Source organism: Zalophus californianus, chromosome 12 (assembly GCF_009762305.2).
Source record: "Zalophus californianus isolate mZalCal1 chromosome 12, mZalCal1.pri.v2, whole genome shotgun sequence".
Taxonomy (NCBI): Eukaryota; Metazoa; Chordata; class Mammalia; order Carnivora; family Otariidae; genus Zalophus; species Zalophus californianus.
In genome coordinates this window covers 55,043,441-55,064,992 of record NC_045606.1, presented here as the reverse complement: position 1 = coordinate 55,064,992, position 21,552 = coordinate 55,043,441, and the positions used below count along the sequence as shown (strand labels likewise).

Here is a 21,552-nt window from a genome sequence, read left to right as displayed (position 1 = left end):
TACAGAGCTAACATCAATTTTTCCTATTTAGCTTTTATAAGATTTCTACAAAATTCAACTACTTTTTATTGGAATTATTACTCCAATAATAAAACAATGGACTTAAATCACAGGGAAAAACTGTAATAGGAAAGATAATCACAGTTGAAATGTCTCAAAAACAAGTGAAATTCAAAAAAAAAATTTAAGACTACCCTTTTTCCTCTTTTTTATGGCACTGATCAGAGTTTGACACTGAAAATTTTACAGTGAAGCTTCTTTGGAAGGGTAACCTTTACTGGTCAACTGCCTATAGTTTCAGTTTTGAAGTGATCTCCAGGAACTCCTCTATCACCACTACCATTATCATCATCATTATGGGGAGCCAGAATTTATTAGGTACCACTATTTCAAGGAACTATTTCAAAGTTGTTTGTATTACCACATGTAAACAACACTATAATACTGCTCTTTCATTATTTCCACCTGACAGACCACCTGGGTATGCCTTTTTTTTGGTCCCTCTATGATGACTCCAAACAAAACACACTTCACACTGAATAAAAATCACCATTATTCATAGTGTCCTCATTAGATTCTAAGATCCTTAAGATTAGAAATTTTAATTTATCACTTCATCCCCAACAACTAGCACAGCGGCAGGGATACAGAAGATATTCAATAAATACTTGATAAATGAATGAATGCCAATGCCCACACTGCACTCTACAGAATATGTTTCTAAACATATTTAAAGACAGCACCTTCAGCAGGTATAACTAAAAATTACAAAATCTAGGGGCACCTGGGTGGCTCAGTCGGATAAACATACAACTCTTGGGGACACCCAGGTGGCTCAGTTGGTTAAACGTCTGCATTCGGCTCAGGTCATGATCCCAGGGTCTTAGGATCAAGTCCCGCACTGGGCTCCTCACTCAGCAGGGAGCCTGCTTCTCCCTCAGCCTGCCACTCCCCCTCCTTGTGCTCTCTGTCAAATAAATAAATAAAATCTTTAAAAAAAGAAAAAGCATACAACTCTTGATTTTGGCTCAGGTCATGATCTCAGGATTGTGAAAACGAGTCCCACATCAGGCTCCACACTAGGCATGGAGCCTACTTGAGATTCTCTCTCACCCTTTCCCTTTGCCCCTCTAACCCCGTGCTCGCTTGTGTGCTCTCTCTCCCTCTAAAAAAAGAAAAATTATTGCTGGGAAGGTAAGCTGGTACAGCCACTGTGGAAAATAGTATGGAGGGTCCACAAAAAAATTTAAAATAGAACTACCATATGATCCAGCAATTCCACATCTGGGTATTTATCTGAAGAAAACAAAGACACTAACCCAAAAAGATACATGCACTCCATGTTTATTGAAGTATTATTTATGATAGCTAGGATATGGAAACAACCTAAGTGTCCATCAACAGATAAACGGGTAAAGAAAATATGGTGTAAATTATAGAAAAAGCCCAGGTGTCCACCCATAGATGAATAGATACAGAGGATGTGGTATACACGCATATACACACACACACACACACACACACAGGAATATTATTCAAACATAAAAAAAAAAAATGAAATCTCACTGTTTGCAATGACATGGATGGACCTACAGAGTATAGTCAGAGAAAGACAAATACCATATGATTTCACTCATATGGAATTAAGAAACAAAACAAATGAGCAAAAGAAAGAAAAAAGAGAGAGACAAACCAAGAAATAGACTCTTAACTATAGAGAATAAACTGATGGTTACCAGAAGGTCAATGTGGGTAGCGGAATGGGTGAAACAGGTGATGGGGATCATGGAGTTCACTTGTCATGATGAGCACTGGGTGATGTATGGAATTGTTGAATCACTATATTGTACACCTGAAACTAATATAACACTGTATGTTAACTATACTGGAATTAAAAAAAAAAAAGTGCTATTCTATGGCAAAAAAAAAAAATATGGTGTGTGCATACACATACATACATACATACACACACACACACACACAATGGGAGCATTATTCAGCCATAAAAAAGAATGAAATCTTACAATTTGTGACAACATGGATGGATCTTGAGCATAATATACTAAGTGAACTAAGAGAAAGACAAATGCCACATGATCTCACTTATATGTGGAATCTAAAACAAAACAAAAATGAAAACCAAGGTCATAGATAGACCAGACTGGAGGTTGCCAGAGGCAAGGGGGTGGGTAGGCAAAACTGGTGAAACGGGTCAAAAAAGTACAAACTACCAGTTACAAAATAAATAAGTCATGAGAATATAATGTACAGCAGCATGGTCACTACTTAATAATACTGTACTGCCTATCTGAAAGTTGCTAAGAGAGTAAATCTTGAAAGTTCTCATACCAAGGGAAAAAAATGTTTAGAACAATGTATGCTGATGGATATTAACTAGATGTTATTGTGGTAATTATTTTCCAATCTATACAAATATCAAATCATTATGAAACTAAATATGTGTCAAACTAATGTTATGCGTCAATTACACCTCAATTTAAAAAATGGAAAAATAATCAAGTTTTGCTACATGATATATGTACTTTTGAATATAATTAAACCACTTATGAAATTGTTTTTAAATAAAATATCTTATAATCAATGCAATACAATAAAGAGTAAAATAATAATAATGTCCTTAAAAATGGAGAGATATTATTTTCCCAACTACAAAAACAGTTTATCATTAAGACAGCAATTCTCCTTCAAATTAACCTATTAATTCAAAATGCTTACAAAGTAACAATGTTTTTCAGAGGACTTAACAAGTTGGTGCCAAAATTCATAAGGAAAAATAAAATGGCAAGAATAACCAAGACAATGTGGAAGAAAAACATAAGGAAGGAAAGTCAAAGCCCTCTCTCTATAAAGATACAGTATTTTAAACCATGGAACCCCACAATGTTGGCATAGGGATCAATAAACAAGCCAAAGAACAGAATAGAGCCCCAAACAGATCCCTGAGTACATGAAAACCTGGCACAGCATAGAGTGGCATTATTAATCAGCAGGGATAGACTACTGAATAAATGGTGCTGGGTCAACTATCTGTCCACATATAAAAAAAATTTTTGAACCTTACTTCATATATACAAAAATGAATTCCTGATAGGTTGAAAATATAGGGGGGGAAATAGAAAAAAAAGGCAAGTTCAAAAAATGGTAGATGAAGAATATTTACCAGAAAAAAATATAGTAAAGGTTCATTCATTCATTAAAAAAATATTTATTTAGGTCTTACTATGTATCAACTATTGATACTGGGGATACAATGATGCATAACACAAAGCTCCTGCCCTTACTGAGGGTACAGGGCAAATAGAATTTTTTTTTAAACTTAATAAAATAATAATCTGTTTTTTAAAAGGACACATACATACACAGACCCTTCTATGTATGTATCTATGATCCGGCAACTTCTAATTTGGTCTCTGTATCTTTGTTTTAGATTCCACATATAACTTTCTGCAAAGATTCATAAGAAACTAGCAATACCACTGGGAGAAGAGACTTGGGTAGCTGGGGAACATATCAATAGGGATGTGCTTCTTTTTGTAACTTTTGAATATTATATCACACACATGTTATATGAAGGAACATCTATTTGAAGGAACTACCTTCAAATAAACATAAGAGTTGTACAATAGAGAATGAATTTATCTGAACTTAAAAGCACTTAAGCAAAGGCTAAAGGCCATCTGTTGGACCTATGACTAAAGAAATTCTTCTGGGGGCTGGGAATTAGTGAATTAATTATCCTCTAATATCTGTCAGTTACATAATTCTATTATTTCTCTCCACTTTTCATATGGCCCCTGTAATGTCTAAATTACAGTTCCATTTGTTTGGTAACTACATGTGATTACAAAATACACATAAAGAAAACCCCATTCCCAGCAATAACAGCTGCCTCAGATCACACAAATACTACACAAGCCAAATATTCTTCTAATGTGATCTCAATAAGCAACTACCCACAATAAGTAAGAACTTCTTATATTTATTCACCTTCTTTATACATTCACCTAGCAGAGGGCCTAGCACACAGCTAACAGAATATAACTGTGGTAGGCAACTTCTAAGATGTTGCCCATTGATCCCTACTTCCTGGTATTCACATCCTTACATAATCCCTTCCTCTTGAGTGTATGATTGACCTAGTGATTTGGTTATGAAAAAACTATGACTTCAGTCTAGCTAACAGACTTTCTACTCCTTTCTCTGCTTCTACACTTTGATGAAACAAGCTATCATGATGGAAATAAAGCAAAGAATTGAGGGCAACTTCTGGTGATCTAGAGGGGAAATGAATTCTACCAACAATCATGTGAGCTTGAAAGCAGATCTTCCTTAGTCAAGCATTAAGACAGCCCGATCAACAACTTGATTGCAGCCTTCTCTGTACCCTGAAGCCGAGAACCCAAATAAGCTATGCCCAGATTCCTGACTCACAAACTGTAAGACAGTAAATGTGTGTTAAGTCGCTAAATTTCAGGATAATTTATTACAATGTAATTTTTATATCAAGTCTAAAAGAGCAGGAGTTTCAAGTGTTCACTTTGGATGAAGCTACAACCTCTAAGGCAGGAGTACTGGTATTTTTCTAATGACAAGAAATCTGTATCCTGTGTTTCAGAAGTATAAAGTATTATCTATCACCTTCTTTGTTATCCCATTCTACACTACAGCCAGTAAGTGTAATAAACAATTTCACAGTCTCCCAAAAGTTGTCTCCAATGTTTTTTACTCTTATCCAAGAAGTATGGCAAAGCTCCTTACTAATCATTTCTAATGTGTGTTTTTTAAAAGCTAATTTCATGGGATATTAGATGTTATAAAACACAGTATTTCTGTGGTCAAATAAGTTAAAGGACTACAGAATTAAATAAAACTGTATATGTTCCTTCATTACAGTCCAAATAATCAAAATGGCATGAGACCATGTTAATCTGGAAAGAAGAAATAAAACTGTTTTTGTTCATAGACAGATGACATGATTGTCTATGTAGAAAATCTGAAAGTATCAGAAAAAAAACTCCTGGAACTAGTAACTGATTATAGCAAGGTTGCCACATATAAAGCTAATATACAAAAGTCCATCACTTTCCTATACACAGCAATTAACAAGTGGAATTTGAATTTAAAAACACAATACCATTTACATTAGCACACCAAAAAACAAAATACTTAGGTATAAATCTAACAAAATAGGTATAAGATCTACATGAGGAAAACTACAAATCTCTGATGAAAGATATTAAAGAACTAAATAAATGGAGAGATATTCCATATTTATGGATAAGATGACTCAATATTGTCAAGGATCAATTCTCCCCAACTTGATCTATAGATCCAGTACAATCCCAACCAAACTTCCAGCAAGTTATTTTGTGGATATGAACAAACTGATTCTAAAGTTTACATGGAGAGGCAGTAAGACTCAGAATAATCAACACAATCTTCAAGAACCAAGTTGTAGAACTGATACTAACCAACTTCAAGACTTAGTATAAAGCTATAATAATCAAGACTGTGTGATATTAAAAAATAAACCAATAGGTTAATGGCACAAAATAGACCCATAAAATATAATCAACTAATATTTGACAAAAGGGAAAGGGGATACAGTGAAGATAGTCTTTTTAATATTTTATTTATTTATTTGAGAGAGAGAAAGAGCACCTATGGAAAGTGAGAGGGAGAAGCAGACTCCCTGCTGAGAAGAGGGCCTGATGTGGGGCTTGATCCCAGGACCCTGAGATTATGATCTGAGCCAAAAGCAGACACTTAACTGACTGAGCCACCCAGGCACCCCAAAGATAGCCTTTTCAACAAATAGCAGTGGAACGACTGGACATCCACATGCAAAAAATCAATCTACACAGAGACCTTACACTGTTCACAAAAATAAACACAAAATGGATCACAGATGTAAATGTGAAATGCAAAACTATAAAATTCATAAAAGATAACACAGGAGAAAACCTATGGGGCGCCTGGGTGGCTCAGTTGTTAAGTGTCTGCCTTCAGCTCAGGTCATGATCCCAGGGTCCTGGGATCAAGCCCCGCATTGGGCTCCCTGTTCAGCAGGAAGCCTGCTTCTCCCTCTCCCACTCCCCCTATTTGTGTTTCCTCTCTCACTGTGTCTCTCTCTGTCAAATAAATAAATAAAAATCTTTAAAAAAGATGACATAGGAGAAAACCTAGACAAAGTTGGGTCTGGTAATGACTTTCTAGATATAACATCAAATGCCATGAAAGAAAAAACTGATAAATTAGACTTCACTAAAATTAAAATAAAAAATTTCTGCTCTGCAAAACACACTGTCAAGAAAATTAAAAGACAAGCCACAGATTGTTAGACAATATTTGCAAAAGACATTTCTGATAAAGGATTGTTCTTCAAAATATACAAAGAATTCTTAAAACTCAACAATAAGAAAACAACATGATTTAAAAATGGACCAAAGACCTTGCCAGACACCTCACCAAAGAAGAGACATAGATGGCAAATCAGCATATGAAAAAATGCTCCACAAATCATGTCTCACAGAAATGTAAATTAAAACAAGATACCACTATACATCTAGAATACTGACAATATCAAATGCTAGCAAGGATGTGGAGCAACAGGAATGGTAATGCAAAATGTCATAGCCACTTTGGAAGACAGTTTGGCACTTCCTAACAAAACTAAACATACTCTTACCATACAAGCCAGCAACTGGGCTCCTTGGCATTGATGCAATGAAATAAAAATTTATGTCCACACAAAAACCTGCACATGGATGTTTATTCATAACTGCCTTAAAACCCATAAGCAACCTAGAAGACCTTCAGTAGATGAATAGGTTAAAAAAAAAAAAAACCTTGGTACATTCAGAAAATGGAATATTATTCAGCACTAAAAAGAAATGAGCTATTAGGCCATGAAAAGATCTAGAGGAACTTTAAATGCATATTACTAAGTGGAATAAAGTCAATCTGAAAAGGCTACATACCATATGAGTCCAACTACATGACATTCTGGAAAAGGCAAAACTATGAAGACAGTAAAAAGATCAATGGTAACCAGGGGTTTCGGAAGAAAGAGATGAACAGGCAAAGCACAGAGGATTTTTAGGGCAGTGTAAATACTCTGTATGATTCTATAGTGGTGAATACGTGCAATTATACATTTGTCCAAACTCATAGGAATGCACAATGCAAGAGGGAACTGTAATCTATAGACTTTAGGTGATAATGATGTATCGATATAGGTTATCAACTGTAACAGATGGACCATTCTGGTGGGGGATGTTAATGGACAGACTATGCATATGTGGGAGAAGGAGGTATATGGGTAATCTCTGTACCTTCCTCTTAATTTTGCTGTGCTAAAACTGCTCTTAAAAAAATAAAGTCATAAAAAAATTATAAGATATTTTTAAATAAATATTTTCTTTCTTAAAAAATGGCATGAGAACTTTTAGAGCTTGGTTATTATACTTCCATAAACTCATTTACTGCCATATTTATAACCTCTTAATATCTAGTCATATGGGACTATTCCATTCAAAAGAATTTAATATTTTCATGTCTTAGTGCAGATTATTTATTGTCTTTACCTGGAATACCATCACTTCATTCTATCTCTTGTAAACTCTTAATTCAATCTTGAAGATTCACCTCAAACTACTTGGTGGCATTTTCTGCCTACCTCTCTTCTCTCCACCTATCTCTGCAGAATTAAAAATTAGCTTCCTCCAAAGTACTTTCTTAATACCCTACTTAGAGATCTTGGTTGTTTACCTGTTCAGATTTCTAAATTATTCATTTTTTCAATGCTACAATCCTGGTAATCCATCATCTAGTTCAATTTTAGATGTTTGCTGAATACATAAATAAATGGCAAAGCAATATGAATGACAGATGACAAAGAAAAGACACAGCTAGATACTTATAAAAATTAGTAAAACATTAATTTTAATATATTATCTTGGAAGATAAAGCAAAGACTATTTTTCTTTAATTATTACTTACAATATTATATAATTTGTGTGACAAATGTACAATCCAGCTATATTCTCTAGCAGTAATTCTCTGGCAGTGGTCTAAGGCATTTGAATATTTTTCAATATTTCTTTATTGTGAATGCTATTTTGCATTCTTACAGAAAGTAGAGAATATCTTCAGTCAAATATTTATGTTTACATTACTGCTACAACTACACCATATGTTTCCAACCAGTAAATGACAAAAAGGTCACATACCAAATGAAACTGATCCACTTTTGGGATTCCATCTTCATTTGTTTCAAATTTCTGATTTTGAACAGAAAGCTGTTGAAGAAAATGAGAATGGATAAATTCCCAATGTAACAAAATACCAATCCTACAGCACAGTCAAATCTGGAACTCTTCATATTCTGGAGAAAAGAGAAGAGTTCATTCAACACACATTAGCTCTTACAGGATAAAAACACTTTCATGTTAATAACTACTTATTCACAGGTAACTAAACAGTTCTTGGGGCTCCCCCAATATCAGTCAGAGTTGATGAATACACTATAAGCAATTTCAATACTTCCTCACCTTTCAAGCAAATATATCAAAACTTAGTAGCTTATACAATGTTCATTTCATATATTAAGTACAAGGAAAATAAACAAGCATGTTTCTTTCCTCCCTAATACTTAACCTATGTTCAAGAAAAACACATTAAACTTTTAAAACTATTAAGTATGGAGATTTCTTACATACACAAAATATTCTGAATCCTATGTATTCATCACCCAGCCCCAACAACCATCAACCTTATGCATAAACCTGTATAAATTATTTTTGAGGTAAATCCTATCCATCTCATAATTTCATCTGTAAATATTTTAGTACGTATTTATTTTTTTTTTTAAAGATTTGATTTATTTATTTGACAGAGAGAGACACAGCGAGAGAGGAAACACAAGCAGGGGTAATGGGAGAGGGAGAAGCAGGCTTCCCACAGAGCAGGGAACCCAATGGCGGAGCTCAATCCCAGGACCCTGGGATCATGACCTGAGCTGAAGGCAGACGCTTAACGACTGAGCCACCCAGGTGCCCCTTAGTACATATTTCTAAAAGTTAAAGTCTGTGATTTTGACACAGTATCATCACACTAAAAATTCAGTAATCTTTTTTTTAGTAATTCTTTAATACAGGCATACCTTAGAGATATTGTAGATTCGGTTTTAGACTACCACAGTAAAACAAATATTACAATAAAGCAAGTTAAATAAATCTTTTGGTTTCCCAGTGCATGTAAAAGTTGTGTTTATATCATACTGCAGTTGATTAAGTGTGCAGTAACATTATGCCTAAAAAAAATACCTTATTGCTAAAAAATGCTAACCATTATCTAACCTTCAGTGAGTCATAATCACTGATCACAGATCACAATAAGTATACTAATAATCAAGAAGTCTGAAAAATTGTAAGAATTACCAAAATATGACCGAGACACTATGTAAGCTAATGCTGTTGGAAAAATGGCATCAATAAACTTGCCTGACACAGAATTCTGTACCTTCAATTTGTTAAAAAAATGCAGTATCTGCAAAATGCAATAAAGTGAAGCACAATGAAACAAGATATGCCTGTATAAAATATCTAGTTTTCAAAAATTTTTTTAAGATTTTATTTCTGAGTAATCTCTACACCCAACATGGGACTCGAACTTACAACCCCAAGATCAAGAGCCAGCCAGGCACCCCCAGTTTTCAAATTTTTAATCATCCCATAACTATCAGAAATTATTTTACTTTTATATAGTTTACTTAAATCCAGACCCAAATAAATTCCATACGTTGTAATTTAAAAATGAGCAAAAGGACTTATGGTTTCTTCCTGCTCCTCACCACTAAGTAAAACTATGTTGGAAGTAACAGAACACAACCAAAGGAGGTCTCTGAAAGAGTAAAGAGGAAGACAAACTGGTTAAAGACCCCAGGACTGGAGTGTCTTATGATCCCCACATCCAAAACAACAAAAAAATGACTCAACTAGGATAAACTCTAATTGATGAAACTTCTGAAAACTAAGAACAAAACTTGAAAGCAAACCAAGAAAAACATTACCTACAGAGAAATATCAATTTGAATAACAAAAGATTTCTTATGTGAAACCATGGAAACCAGAAGGAAGTGGCACATTTTTCAACTGCTAAGAGAAAAGAACTTTCAACCACAAATTCTGTATCTAGTGAAACTATCCATCAGGGAAAAAGGTAAAATCAAAATGTTCACTGATGAAGGAGAACTAAAAGAATATGTCAAGAGAAGATACATTCTTAAAGACTGGCTAAAGGAAGTACTTCACCCAAAAAAATGAATTTTGGGGGCACCTGGGTGGCTCAGTTGGTTGAACGTCTGCCTTCAGTCATGATTTCAGGGTCTTAGGATTGAGCCCCACATCAGGCTCCCCACTCAGTGAGGAGTCTACTTCTCCTTCTTACTCTCTCTCTGCCCCTCCCCCCACTCATGCCCTCTCTAATAAATAAAATTTTTTTTAAAAAAAAGGAAATGAATTTTAAAAAGAGTATTGGAGCATCAAGAAGGAATAACAATGGAAAGAATAAAAATATGAGGGAATGCCAAAGATTATCCTTCTCAACATAAGTTTCTTAAATCATATACAATGACTGAAACAAAAGTTATTACATTATACTATCTGATGCTTAAGACAATGATAGTTAAAAGTGCATAGAGTGAAGGAACCTAAACAAAAGGCTTCAGCACTTCAAAGTGTTGAAACACTGATACCAGTAGAATGCGATAAGATACATACATATATCGTGATATCCATACCAACCACTCAGAAAACTATAGAAGGCAATATCAAAACACCATAAATAAATCAAGATCAACTCTTAAAAAATGTTCAAGTAACCCAAAGAAAGGCAAGAAAAATCAATGAATAAGAAACAGAACAAAACAAATAATAAAATGGTAGGTTTACCCCCAACATATCAATAATCACCTTAAGTGTTGCAACCAAATGGATGGACCTAGAAAGTATGAAGAAATAAGTCAGAGAAAGACAAATACCATATGATTTCACTTATATGTGAAATCTAAAAAACAAAACAAACAAAACAGCTTTACGTGCTGAAATAGATTACTATTTCCCTTATCTCTATTATCCTACATCTTCCAATGTACATGAAAGCTTTAAATTCCTGTATTAAAACCCTTTATAACTGAAATATGTAAAGTGTGTCTTCTGTTTTCCTGACTGAACCCTAAGAGTCCTCACAACTATGTCCTATCCTGCATCAAAGCAAAGCAAACTGCAGTTTATAAATTAGAAGGCATTAAAAAGAAAAATCACAGGCTCAAAAAATGGAGTCACTCAGGTTAAGGTCCCATGTCAGTAAACCATGACTTACTACCTACTGTAACTGCATTTTCATTCACTCCCCCAGGAATGTAACCTCTAACTAAGCCACAAGGGAATTTCCTGGTCAGCACAAAGAAATTTACTGACAGATCCTCTCCATTCCCTATAGGAGGATGATCTTGCCTAAAACAATGGAATCTTTGCAAATAACTTTTTCCACTCCCTCTTCACCTTTAAAAGGCTTTTCTGTTCTATAACATTTTGGAGCTCTCTTCTACTTACTCGACGGGATGCTGACCGACTAGTGAACTGATTAATAAAGCTAATTAGATCTTTAAAATTCACTCAGTTGACTTTTAGTTATTTAACAAAATCTTATCTTCTAACAAGCCTCTTACTAACAAGATACTGAACTAGTTTAAGAGATAGAAGAGAAATTTGAGAAGTCATAAGATAGTAAAAATGCCAAAGCATGATTAACTAGAAGGGCGGGATGAAGGAGATGGAAGAGTCAAAGAAGACTAAAAGTTGTCAGCTTAGATGACTAGAAGAGACTGTTTGGGGAAGGCTGGGAGAAATGGGATAGTGGTAAAGAGTGCACCTTCTGGAGACAGATTGGCTAGATTTTAATCTTGGTTCCATCTCTTAGCAGTCACTGGATCTGGACAAATCACCTAATTTCTCTTTGCCTCAGTTTCCTCACTCATAAGGCCACTGCAAGAATTAAGTTGGATAAATACTTGCAAAGTAACTGATACACAGTAAGCACTCAATAAGTGTTACCTATTTTTGTTTTTTAAATTTCAGGTAACTTGGGACATCTGTGTTAGCAATGTGAAATGCTGTCTTTATGAGAGCCCCTAGTTTTATCACTAAGAGTAGCGTGGTAATTAAACATTGACAACAGTTGAATCTGGCTGAAGAGTATAAAGGATTTCGTTATTTATTCTTTGTTTTTGTGTAAAACCTTCCACAACAAAACAAAAACTAAGACAACAGCTTTACTTGTCCTAATTGGCCTTTTATCTTAGATATAATGGTTGGTATGACAGACTAGATTTCCTTTCTTATAATTGCTAGAAGAAAGATTAGAGCAATCCTAGTCGTTTATCCATAGAAAATATATTCATCAAGGATGGGAAATAGGCTTATTTTTCACTCAATACTATCCCTCACGGATGTTATTTTGAGGTCATACCCGAGCTCAGTGGACATGAGCACTCTCACTTGGCAGTGTCTGCTACAAGAAAGGAACAGCAGCACGTGAACCGTGTATTAGCAGCTCCCAACAGGTTTCTGTGGCATGCATTTTGTTGTTCTGTTGTTTTTAGATTTTATTTATTTATATAAAGAACAGGGGGAGGGGCAGAGAGAGAGAGAAGGAGAGAGAGAATCTTAAGCAGACTCCACACTGAGCGCAGAGCCCAACGCGGGGCTCGACCCAGAGATCATGACCTGAGCGGAAACCAAGAGGGAGACGCTTAACTGATGGAGCCACCCAGGCATCCTGTGGTGTGCATTCTGTAGTACTCTCATTCATGGTTCAACTCTATGTTCACACCCCCTTTTTTCTTTCTAAGATTTTCATTTATTTATTTGAGAGAGAGCAAAAATGTGAGAGATCACAGAGGGAGAGGGAGAAGCAGACTCGCCTTTGAGTGGACAGCCTGATGTGGAGTTTGATCCCAGAACCCTGAGATCATGACCTGAGCCAAAGGCAGATGCTTAACCAGCTGAGCCACCCAGGATCCCCCCACACCTTTTTTTTAAAGATTTTATTTATTTGACAGAGACACAGCGAGAGAGGGAACACAAGCAGGGGGAATGGGAGAGGGAGAAGGAGGCTTCCCGCCAAGCAGGGAGCCCGACGCCGGCCTTGATCCCAGAACCCTGGGATCATGACCTGAGCCGAAGGCAGACGCTTAAAGACTGAGCCACCCAGGCGCCCCCCCGCTTTTTTTTTCTTTCTTATCTACTTTCAATTTATCATGTCTTGCTCTGTTTTAAAGCACTTCTGTGAACTGATTGCCTTGTATCCTTTCTGGAACAAGATAAAGTATCTAGTAAATTAAGGTAAAGTTAGCCAGCAGGAAAGCATATGTACACAATTGGAAACTCTGGCAAGAGCATCAGATTACTGCCATAAATGTGGGAGCTACTAACAAATAAATGGTACTAGACACTATAAAAGTAAGTAAGAACACCCAAGGAAAGGGTATACAGTGAAAATTTTAGTAGAATGTGAGCAAAATCCTTGGGGCCACTAACAGTTAACAGGAAGTAAAGAAGAGTTTAAAAAAGAAAAAAGCCCAATCACAAGGGTCAAAAAAACTAAGATGTGTCACAGAAATCAATGGGTAAAGGAATTACTGTGGATTTTTTGTTTGTTTTTTGATATACCAGACTTAATAACCCTATTTTTAGGCTGAAGGAAAGATGCAGAATAAAAAGAAATACATTGAAGATACAAGCAAGATAAAAGTAGAGTAAAAGTGATGTTCTAGAATAGAAGATGAGAAAATGGGGTCAAGGCCACATGTGGATGGTTTGCACTGAAGGAATACTTTCTCTGAAATTGGACTAGAAGACAGAAGACAGGATAAAGAAATGATTAGTTTGTAAACAGAAGAAATGAAATTTGAGAGAAAGCATATATAATCTTTTTTTTTTTTTAAGAATGGGGTGCCTGGGTGGCTCAGTTGTTAAGCGTCTGCCTTCAGCTCATGTCATGATCTCAGGGTCCTGGGAATGAGCCCCACATCTGGCTCCCCACTCTGCGGGAGGCCTGTTTCTCCCTCTCCCACTCCCCCTGCTTCTATTCCCTCTCTCGATGTGTCTCTGTCAAATAAATAAAACCTTTAAAAAAAAAAAGAAAAGAAGAGGCAAGGTCTACTGAAAAGAATGAGGGTATGATTTCAATAGGTGCTTGAGGAAAGCAGTAAAAGTTTTAAAGTAATCTTTGAGGGAAGTATGAGAATGAGCTGGCTGTGGGCAAGTAAAAGGACAAGAAAGCACTGAGGACCCAAAAGAAATGAAACTGATGTGGTGGTGACATTGTGCAAAAGCATTCAGCTTCCAAGGTATAAAGGCATTCAAGGGATTCCAGCCAAATTAAGTAGTCCCATTCAGCATCAGTCCTGAAAAAGAAAATCTGGATATAATAAAAAATACAAACATAAGAAGACTCTGAAAAGTGGAAAGAAGAAGGTGAAGTAGCTAGGGACACCTTGGGACTTGAAGAATGACACAATGGTGAATTTCCTGAGTTTTCCCTTTGATCCTCCTATATCCCAAAGGAAGTGCTAGAGAAGCCTGCAATTCAGAAACACCAAGAGCCACGGATCCAAAAAAGGCCCCTAGAAAAGCCTGCTCCCTCTAGCCAAAGAACTGGGAAGAGAGTGGTCCAGCAGCAGAAAAACTTTTTGGTAATATTCCCTACTCCAGCCAAATACCAAATGAAAAACTCCCCCATCCCATCCACTGTCAGCGGGGCTGAGTGGGAAGCTGGACTTCCACCCCCATCATCAACAAAGAGGCAGAACAAGGCAGTGTGAGATGGCATTAGCTGGCACTCTACCCAACTGGTGCTGTCAGTTAGCAGGGAAGCTAACTTCCAATCCTACTCAGAAGCAACAAAGTGGAACAAAGCAATGTGAAGCAGTGTTAGTGAGACTCTATTTTCCCTTCTCCCCTCCCCAAGTGTCAGCAGGACCCAGTGGAAAAGAGAACTTCGATGCTTACCAGGTAGCAACAAGGCACAAGGAAGTAAAACAAGGTGGTGGTGGTAAAGCAGTAATTTAAGTATGGCTCCTGCTCCCCAGTGTCAACAGGACTCAATGGAGAGATGAATTTCCACCACCACCCAGCAGCAATGAGACGAGGCAAGGCACTCTCTGCAAGTCGGCATTCTGTTTTTGCTGGGGGGTCAGCAGAGCCCAGAGAGGAGATGAAGATCTAACCATATCTGAAACTGTACACTATACCTAACTGGGGGCCTGTCTGCAAAAAATGAAGGTTAAATAGGATGCAGAGTCTCAGAACATAATACCCAAATGTTCAGGATATGGTCAAAAATCACATGTCAAACTCAGAACCAAAAAAATCCCAACCTGAATAAGAAAAAGACAACCAACAGATACCAAGATGACACAGATGTAGGGATTATCTGACAAAGATTTTAAAGGAGCCACCATAACAATGCTTAGAGATCAATCACAAACACTCATGGAACAAACAAAATAACCTTGGCAAAGAAAAAAACAAAAGATATAGTAAAAACCAAAAGGAAATGTTAGAACTGAAAAAGAACAGAATTTTTTTTTAACTCATTGGATTGGCTCAATGGCATGAGGAGTATGACAGAGGAAAATACCAGTGAAATTAAAGAAAAATAGAAAGTACCCAATTTGAACAGCAACCAAAAAATGGACAGAACCTCAGGAACCTGTGAAACAGTAATAAAAAGATCCAAAATTTATGTCATCAGAGTTTCAGAAAAAAAGAAGAGTGTAAGGCCAACAAAATACGTGAAGAAATAATTGCTGAACCAAATTTTACAAATTTGGTGAAAACCATAAACCTACAAATTCAAGATGAGCAAGCCTCAAAGAGAGTAAACCCAAAAAATATATGCCAAGACCCATCATAATCAAACTGCAGAAAACTAAAGACAAGGAAAAATTGTAAAAGTACTAAAGAAAAACATCACATTACCAAGAAACAAATGATTTAAATGACAGTGGATTTTTCATGAGAAACCATGAAGCCTCAAAGAAGGTGGCACAACATTTTTCAAGTGCAAAAAGAAATATAAACCTAGAATTCCATACACAGCAAAAAGTATTCTTCAGAAATGAAGGTGAAATCAAGATGCTCTCAGACGAAGGAAAACTAAGAATCCGTCATTGGCCAACTTATCTTAAACAAGTGGTGAAAAGTTCTTAAAACAAAGGAAATGACAAAAGAAGAAATACTGAAACATCAGGGATGAAAAAAACAATAAAAAGTAAAAATATAGTTAAACAGAATAAACTATCCTCAAAAATAACACACTTTGGGAGGTGAACTCCTCCAAGCTCTCTGCACTTGGAACCAATAAAAAAGGAATGATGAGTTTCAGGTTCTTGACTGGGTCTTAAAGGAGGTCCAGAAACACAGGAAATTTCTGTACAGAGGAGAACACTAGAAATATTAGTGGGTCCATTCAGTCTGGAATCCTTAAGTCTCCAGCACCCAATCTGCAACAATGAGATCAATTCCACTCAATCTGCTTATAATGTTAGAATCACTTCCAGATTTTAGGGGAGTGCCACCACCCCTTTTCCTTCTCCTAAGATTTCTTCCTTATTGGAATGTTCCTGACATGCACACATCACAGGCCACATAAACTAGATCTAAAGAAATGACAGGATATGGAATATTATTTTTCCCACTGTCTCTTACTTTTGGATTAAGCACCAAAACAAAGCATAATGTGTGAAAAGTACACCTAAATTCTAAAAAGAAGTGTTAAAACATGTCCATGCAAGGCTAAGAAGAGGATTTCTCACCAAACAGCTCACAGAAGATAAGGTTAGACATGCCTCAAAAAGCAGATTATATAAGAGAAAAAAAGGAGTAAAAGAGAACACAGTCTGGACGTTCTATGATGGGGTTCAAGGTTGATGAAGGAAAGAAGAGAAGCTAGGAGGTTGCTGATACACGAGGAGAAAATAAAGTGCACAAAACATATTGGAGATTTAAGAGCAGTTATAGTAAAATAAGACATTAGGGAATCCTGTCAAGATAAAAATGCACTGGATTGGATTCTACTTCTGTAAAAGAAAAATTACAGAGGATCACAAAATCGTGGTTTTTAGAAGGTAACTGAAATTGCAAGAAGGTATGCATCTCAAGTTGTTAAGAAGGTCCAGAAAACCCAAGGTTAGTTGTTCAATGGATCAGTATGATTACTAACATCTCCTAGAAATACATTATGAGTTGGAGTTTTTAAAAAATCTTCAAACAAGCTCCAAAGAAATATACAAGGTGGCATAAATGAGTAGATGAACTCACCAAGAAAACATGGTACACTTAAAAAAAAAAAACCTACTACTTCAGTACATAATTGTGGCTAAAACTTATTTAAACATTCATTCTGATACCATAAAGACATGCATTCAGTCAATTAATATGTGAGTGCCTCTTCTGCACCCAGCACATTGCAGATATAGCAACAAATAAGACACACAAGCTGCCCCCAAGAAGCTCACATTCTATTGGCAGAAGCAGACAATAATAAACATAAATAAAAGAAATATATAGTATGTTGAGAGAAAACTAAAGCAGGGAAAAGGGTTGCATTTTAGATAAGAGTAGGCTGAAAAAGTGTCATTTGAATAAAAGAAATGCACCATTTACTTCTCTTAAATTATTCAGCTTCATCACAGAACCCACACACAAACACAATTTTTGTGTTTTGAAAATGTTTTTTCAATATAACAATGTCAGAATTGCTCTAATTTTTACAACTGGCTTCCAACAAAGCCTTTAAGGATTTCATTATAACCGGGGCCCATGGGAGGCTCAGTCAGTTAAGCATCTGACTCTTGGTTTTGGCTAAAGCCATGATCTCAGGGTCATGAGATGGAAACAGTAGTGGGCTCCACGCTCACTCCAAGTCTGCCTGAGATTCTCTCCCTTTCCCTCCCTCTCCTTTTCTGCCCCTCCCCTACTCGCATGCCCACACACGCGCACTCTCTAAAATAAAATCTTTCAAAAAAAGAATTTCATTGTAACCTAAAAAGAATTGAAGAATCTTTTTTTTTAATCTTTTTTTTTTTTTAAAGATTTTATTTATGGGGCACCTGGGTGGCTCAGTCGGTTAAGCATCTGCCTTCAGTTCAGGTCACGATCCCAGGGTCATCAGGCTCTGTACTCAGTAGCGAGTCTGTTTGTCCCTATCCCTCTCCCTCTGTGCTCTTTCTCTTTCAAATAAATAAATAAAATCTTAAAAAAACAAAACAACAAAAAAAGATTTTATTTATTTGTCAGGTAGAGAGAGAGAGAGAGAAAGCACAACCAGAGGAAGCAGGAAGCAGAGTGAGAAGGAGGGTCCCTGCTGAGCAAGGAGTCCAATGCGGAACTCAATCCCAAGACCCTGGGATCACGACCTGAGCTGAAGGTAGATGCTTAACCATCTGAGCCACTCAGGCGTCCCAAGAATTGAAGAATCTTAATACAAATGACTTTAAGACAAAACAACCTTTCAAATGTACCAGTGAAAAGTTATGGTTTACTGGAGGTAGAAGGGTTGTGAACACTCAAACACTAGTTTTCTGTAGTTGAAAGCAGTCTTCGGAATATTTCCATCATTTAATCTGGTATCATAACAAAAAATAACTCAAAACCAAAATATCTTATGATGTGACCAAAATATCTAGTCTATTTTAGAGTTTTAATATCAAATAAGCTGTTTTTTTTATTTTTGCTAATTCTAAAACTTTTAAAAGCCATAAAATGATAGTCATCCATTCATGGCCCTGGAAATACGATCTTTTGATAATGAATGGTTCCAGTTTAACTCTGAATAATGCCTTTTCAAACACAGCCCCTAGGTCTTGACTTTGTCATTTTATAAATTTTGCACTGTATGTTTTTGCTATAACTTGCCTAATTCTTTGAGAAGGAAGATCAAAGTATACATAATCTTTAGTACTAAACTAACTTTCCTATCAATAAAATAATTATTTTGAAATAAAATGAACTTGAACTAAAAAAAAAACCCAAAACTTTTTAAAAATATCACAATAGCTCCAAAAAATGAAATACTTAGGTATAAATCCAATAACAAACATAAGGGATCTCTAAGCTCAAAATACCAAAAGCTGATTTAAAAAAAAAAAAAATCAGGGCACCTGGGTGGCTTAGTTGGTTAAGCAACTGCCTTCGGCTCAGGTCATGATCCTAGAGTCCCTGGGTTGAGTCCCGCATCGGGCTCCCTGCTCAGCAGGGAGTCTGCTTCTCCCTCTGACCCTACCCCCTCCCATGTGCTCTCTCTTTTTCTCTCTCTCAATAAATAAAATCTTTAAAAAATAAAATAAAAAATAAATCAAAGAAAACCTAAATAAATGGAGTTCATGGATCAACCTGGTAAAGATGTCAATTCTCCCCATATTGACCTACAGATTTAATACAATTCCAATTAAAATCACAGCAGGGTTTTTGGTACATATAGATAAGCTGTTTCTGAAAATGTATATAGAAAGGCAAAGATATCCAAAGAGCTAAAACAATTTGACGAAGAAATTCACACTAATTATACTACCCAATTCTTTTTTTTTTCTAAATGGGGTGATTTAATGAACAATGATACCTAAATATAAGGACTCCAAGCCAAGAGGATAAAATTAAGGCAGCTACTTTATTTTGAACAAGAAAGTGGCAAAAGCAACTCCAAGTATCCTCCCACTAATATGAGAGCTTGCCCCCAACAGCACTCCCCATGCAGTTCTGGGGGAGAAGTTTCTACCTGGCAAGTACCATCATCAACTATGACACCTTCTTACAAAGTAGGCATGGCATCAACCAACATCTGCTTACAAAAAAACAGGTCCAGATGGAGCAGCGTGGCACTTACATTTGGGGAGATGACTCTCATTCAGGTTAAACGCAAACACATGTGCTGACACAGGGTTCCTGACCACTGATCTTGAATTAGGTAAGATGAATGAGATTTGTCCACATTCTGTTTCTCCCATGTAAAAATCACTTTTATAATAAAGTTCCTTTCATTAACACATATTCTAATCAAATAATCTTGCAAAGGAAAGCTCACCTAGCCCCAAGTCTACAATATAAAAGCGAAGGAAAAGGACTGGTTCTCTGTTGTGATCATGTTCAGGACATTCACAAGGGCAAAGGGTGAGCTAGGCCCTTGAAGCACCTCTACACTGTCTGCCCCAAAACTTCCATGTACTGCCCTCGAAATGGTCAGCCGGCCAATTGTACACCATGCACACCAGTTCTCCCACAATAGCCCCATGGCCTTCATGTAGCTCCTTCCCCCAGTGTGAAGTGGTGATAAATCCCTGCAGAGTTATCATGTTTCCTTCTTCCATGAAAATGAGGATCCACTGGTCCTCTTTCTCTCTCACATCAAAATACCCACTGCCATCCAAGATGTAGCAGATCTATTCATCATCCAGGTGCAAATGCTCCTCATAGAACATCTTAATCTTTTCTTCATAATTTGGTAGTTTATCCTCACATATGGTTATTATATCCATCCAGGAGTAGTTTATCTCTCTTCAGATCTTCTCTAATTCTTGATCATTCTCATATTTGTCAGCAGCCAGCCTCCAGTAAAGAACTCTGAGCCAGCACAGCTTCTCCAAGCTGACCAGATGGCCGGGCACAGTGTGGTGGGGCCTCCTCTGGTGGCTGGTGGACTCATCCATGTACCAGGCCTGCACCATGGCTGGGCCAGGCTGCCACAAGCACCCGCACCTGCACAATGGCCCAGCCCCAGCCCACTGACCCTGTACCTACTACCCAATTCTTAAGACTTACCATAAAGATACAATAATCAAAACAGTGTGGTATTAGTAAACAGATATATAGATCAATGGAACAGAATATTAAGAGTCCAGAAACAGACTCACACAAACATGACCAACTAATGCTTTACAAAGATGCCAAGGAAAGTCAGTAGAAAATAAGTCTTTTTGGCCATCCTGGAGTCTGTGGAGGCCTGCTGGGAACAGGACTCCTATAATGCCAAATAATGTCTGGAAGGCTGTGGTCCAAGGCCATTTTTGCTGGCTATAAGCAGGGTCTCCGGAACCAGAGGGAGCACATAGCTCTTCTTAAAATTGGAGGTGTTTATGCTTGAGATGAAACATAATTCTATCTAGGCAAGAGATGTGCTTATGTGTACAAAGCAAAGAACAATACAGTGACTCCTGGTGGCAAACCAAACAAAACCAGAGTAATCTGGGGAAAAGTAACTCGTGCTCATGGAAACGGTGGGATGGTTCGTGCCAAATTCTGAAGCAACCTTCCTGCTAAAGCCAGTGGCCACAGAATCCGTGTGATGCTGTAACCCTCAAGGATTTAAATTTAATGAAAAGTAAATAAATAAAGGTGTAGATTTGTTCTCTTGTATTTTTGTTTAAAAAAAAAAGTCTTTTTAACAAATGGTGTTGGAACAATTGGACAT

At 36.7% G+C, this 21,552-nt stretch overlaps 1 protein-coding gene across 10 annotated transcripts in view; it reads right to left on the bottom strand.

Annotated features, from left to right (window-relative positions):
* Positions 1-21,552, bottom strand: part of STK31 (serine/threonine kinase 31) — an 82,727-nt gene that overhangs the window by 534 nt on the left and 60,641 nt on the right. For 9 of the 10 annotated variants that reach the window (XM_027573906.2, XM_027573912.2, XM_027573910.2 and 6 more), the window contains one exon: positions 8,253-8,321. In XM_027573906.2, coding sequence (XP_027429707.1) covers positions 8,253-8,321 — 69 coding nt within the window. Of the gene's footprint in view, positions 1-8,252; positions 8,408-21,552 lie in introns of all 10 variants that reach the window. The other variant, XM_027573911.2, reaches the window with a different exon arrangement.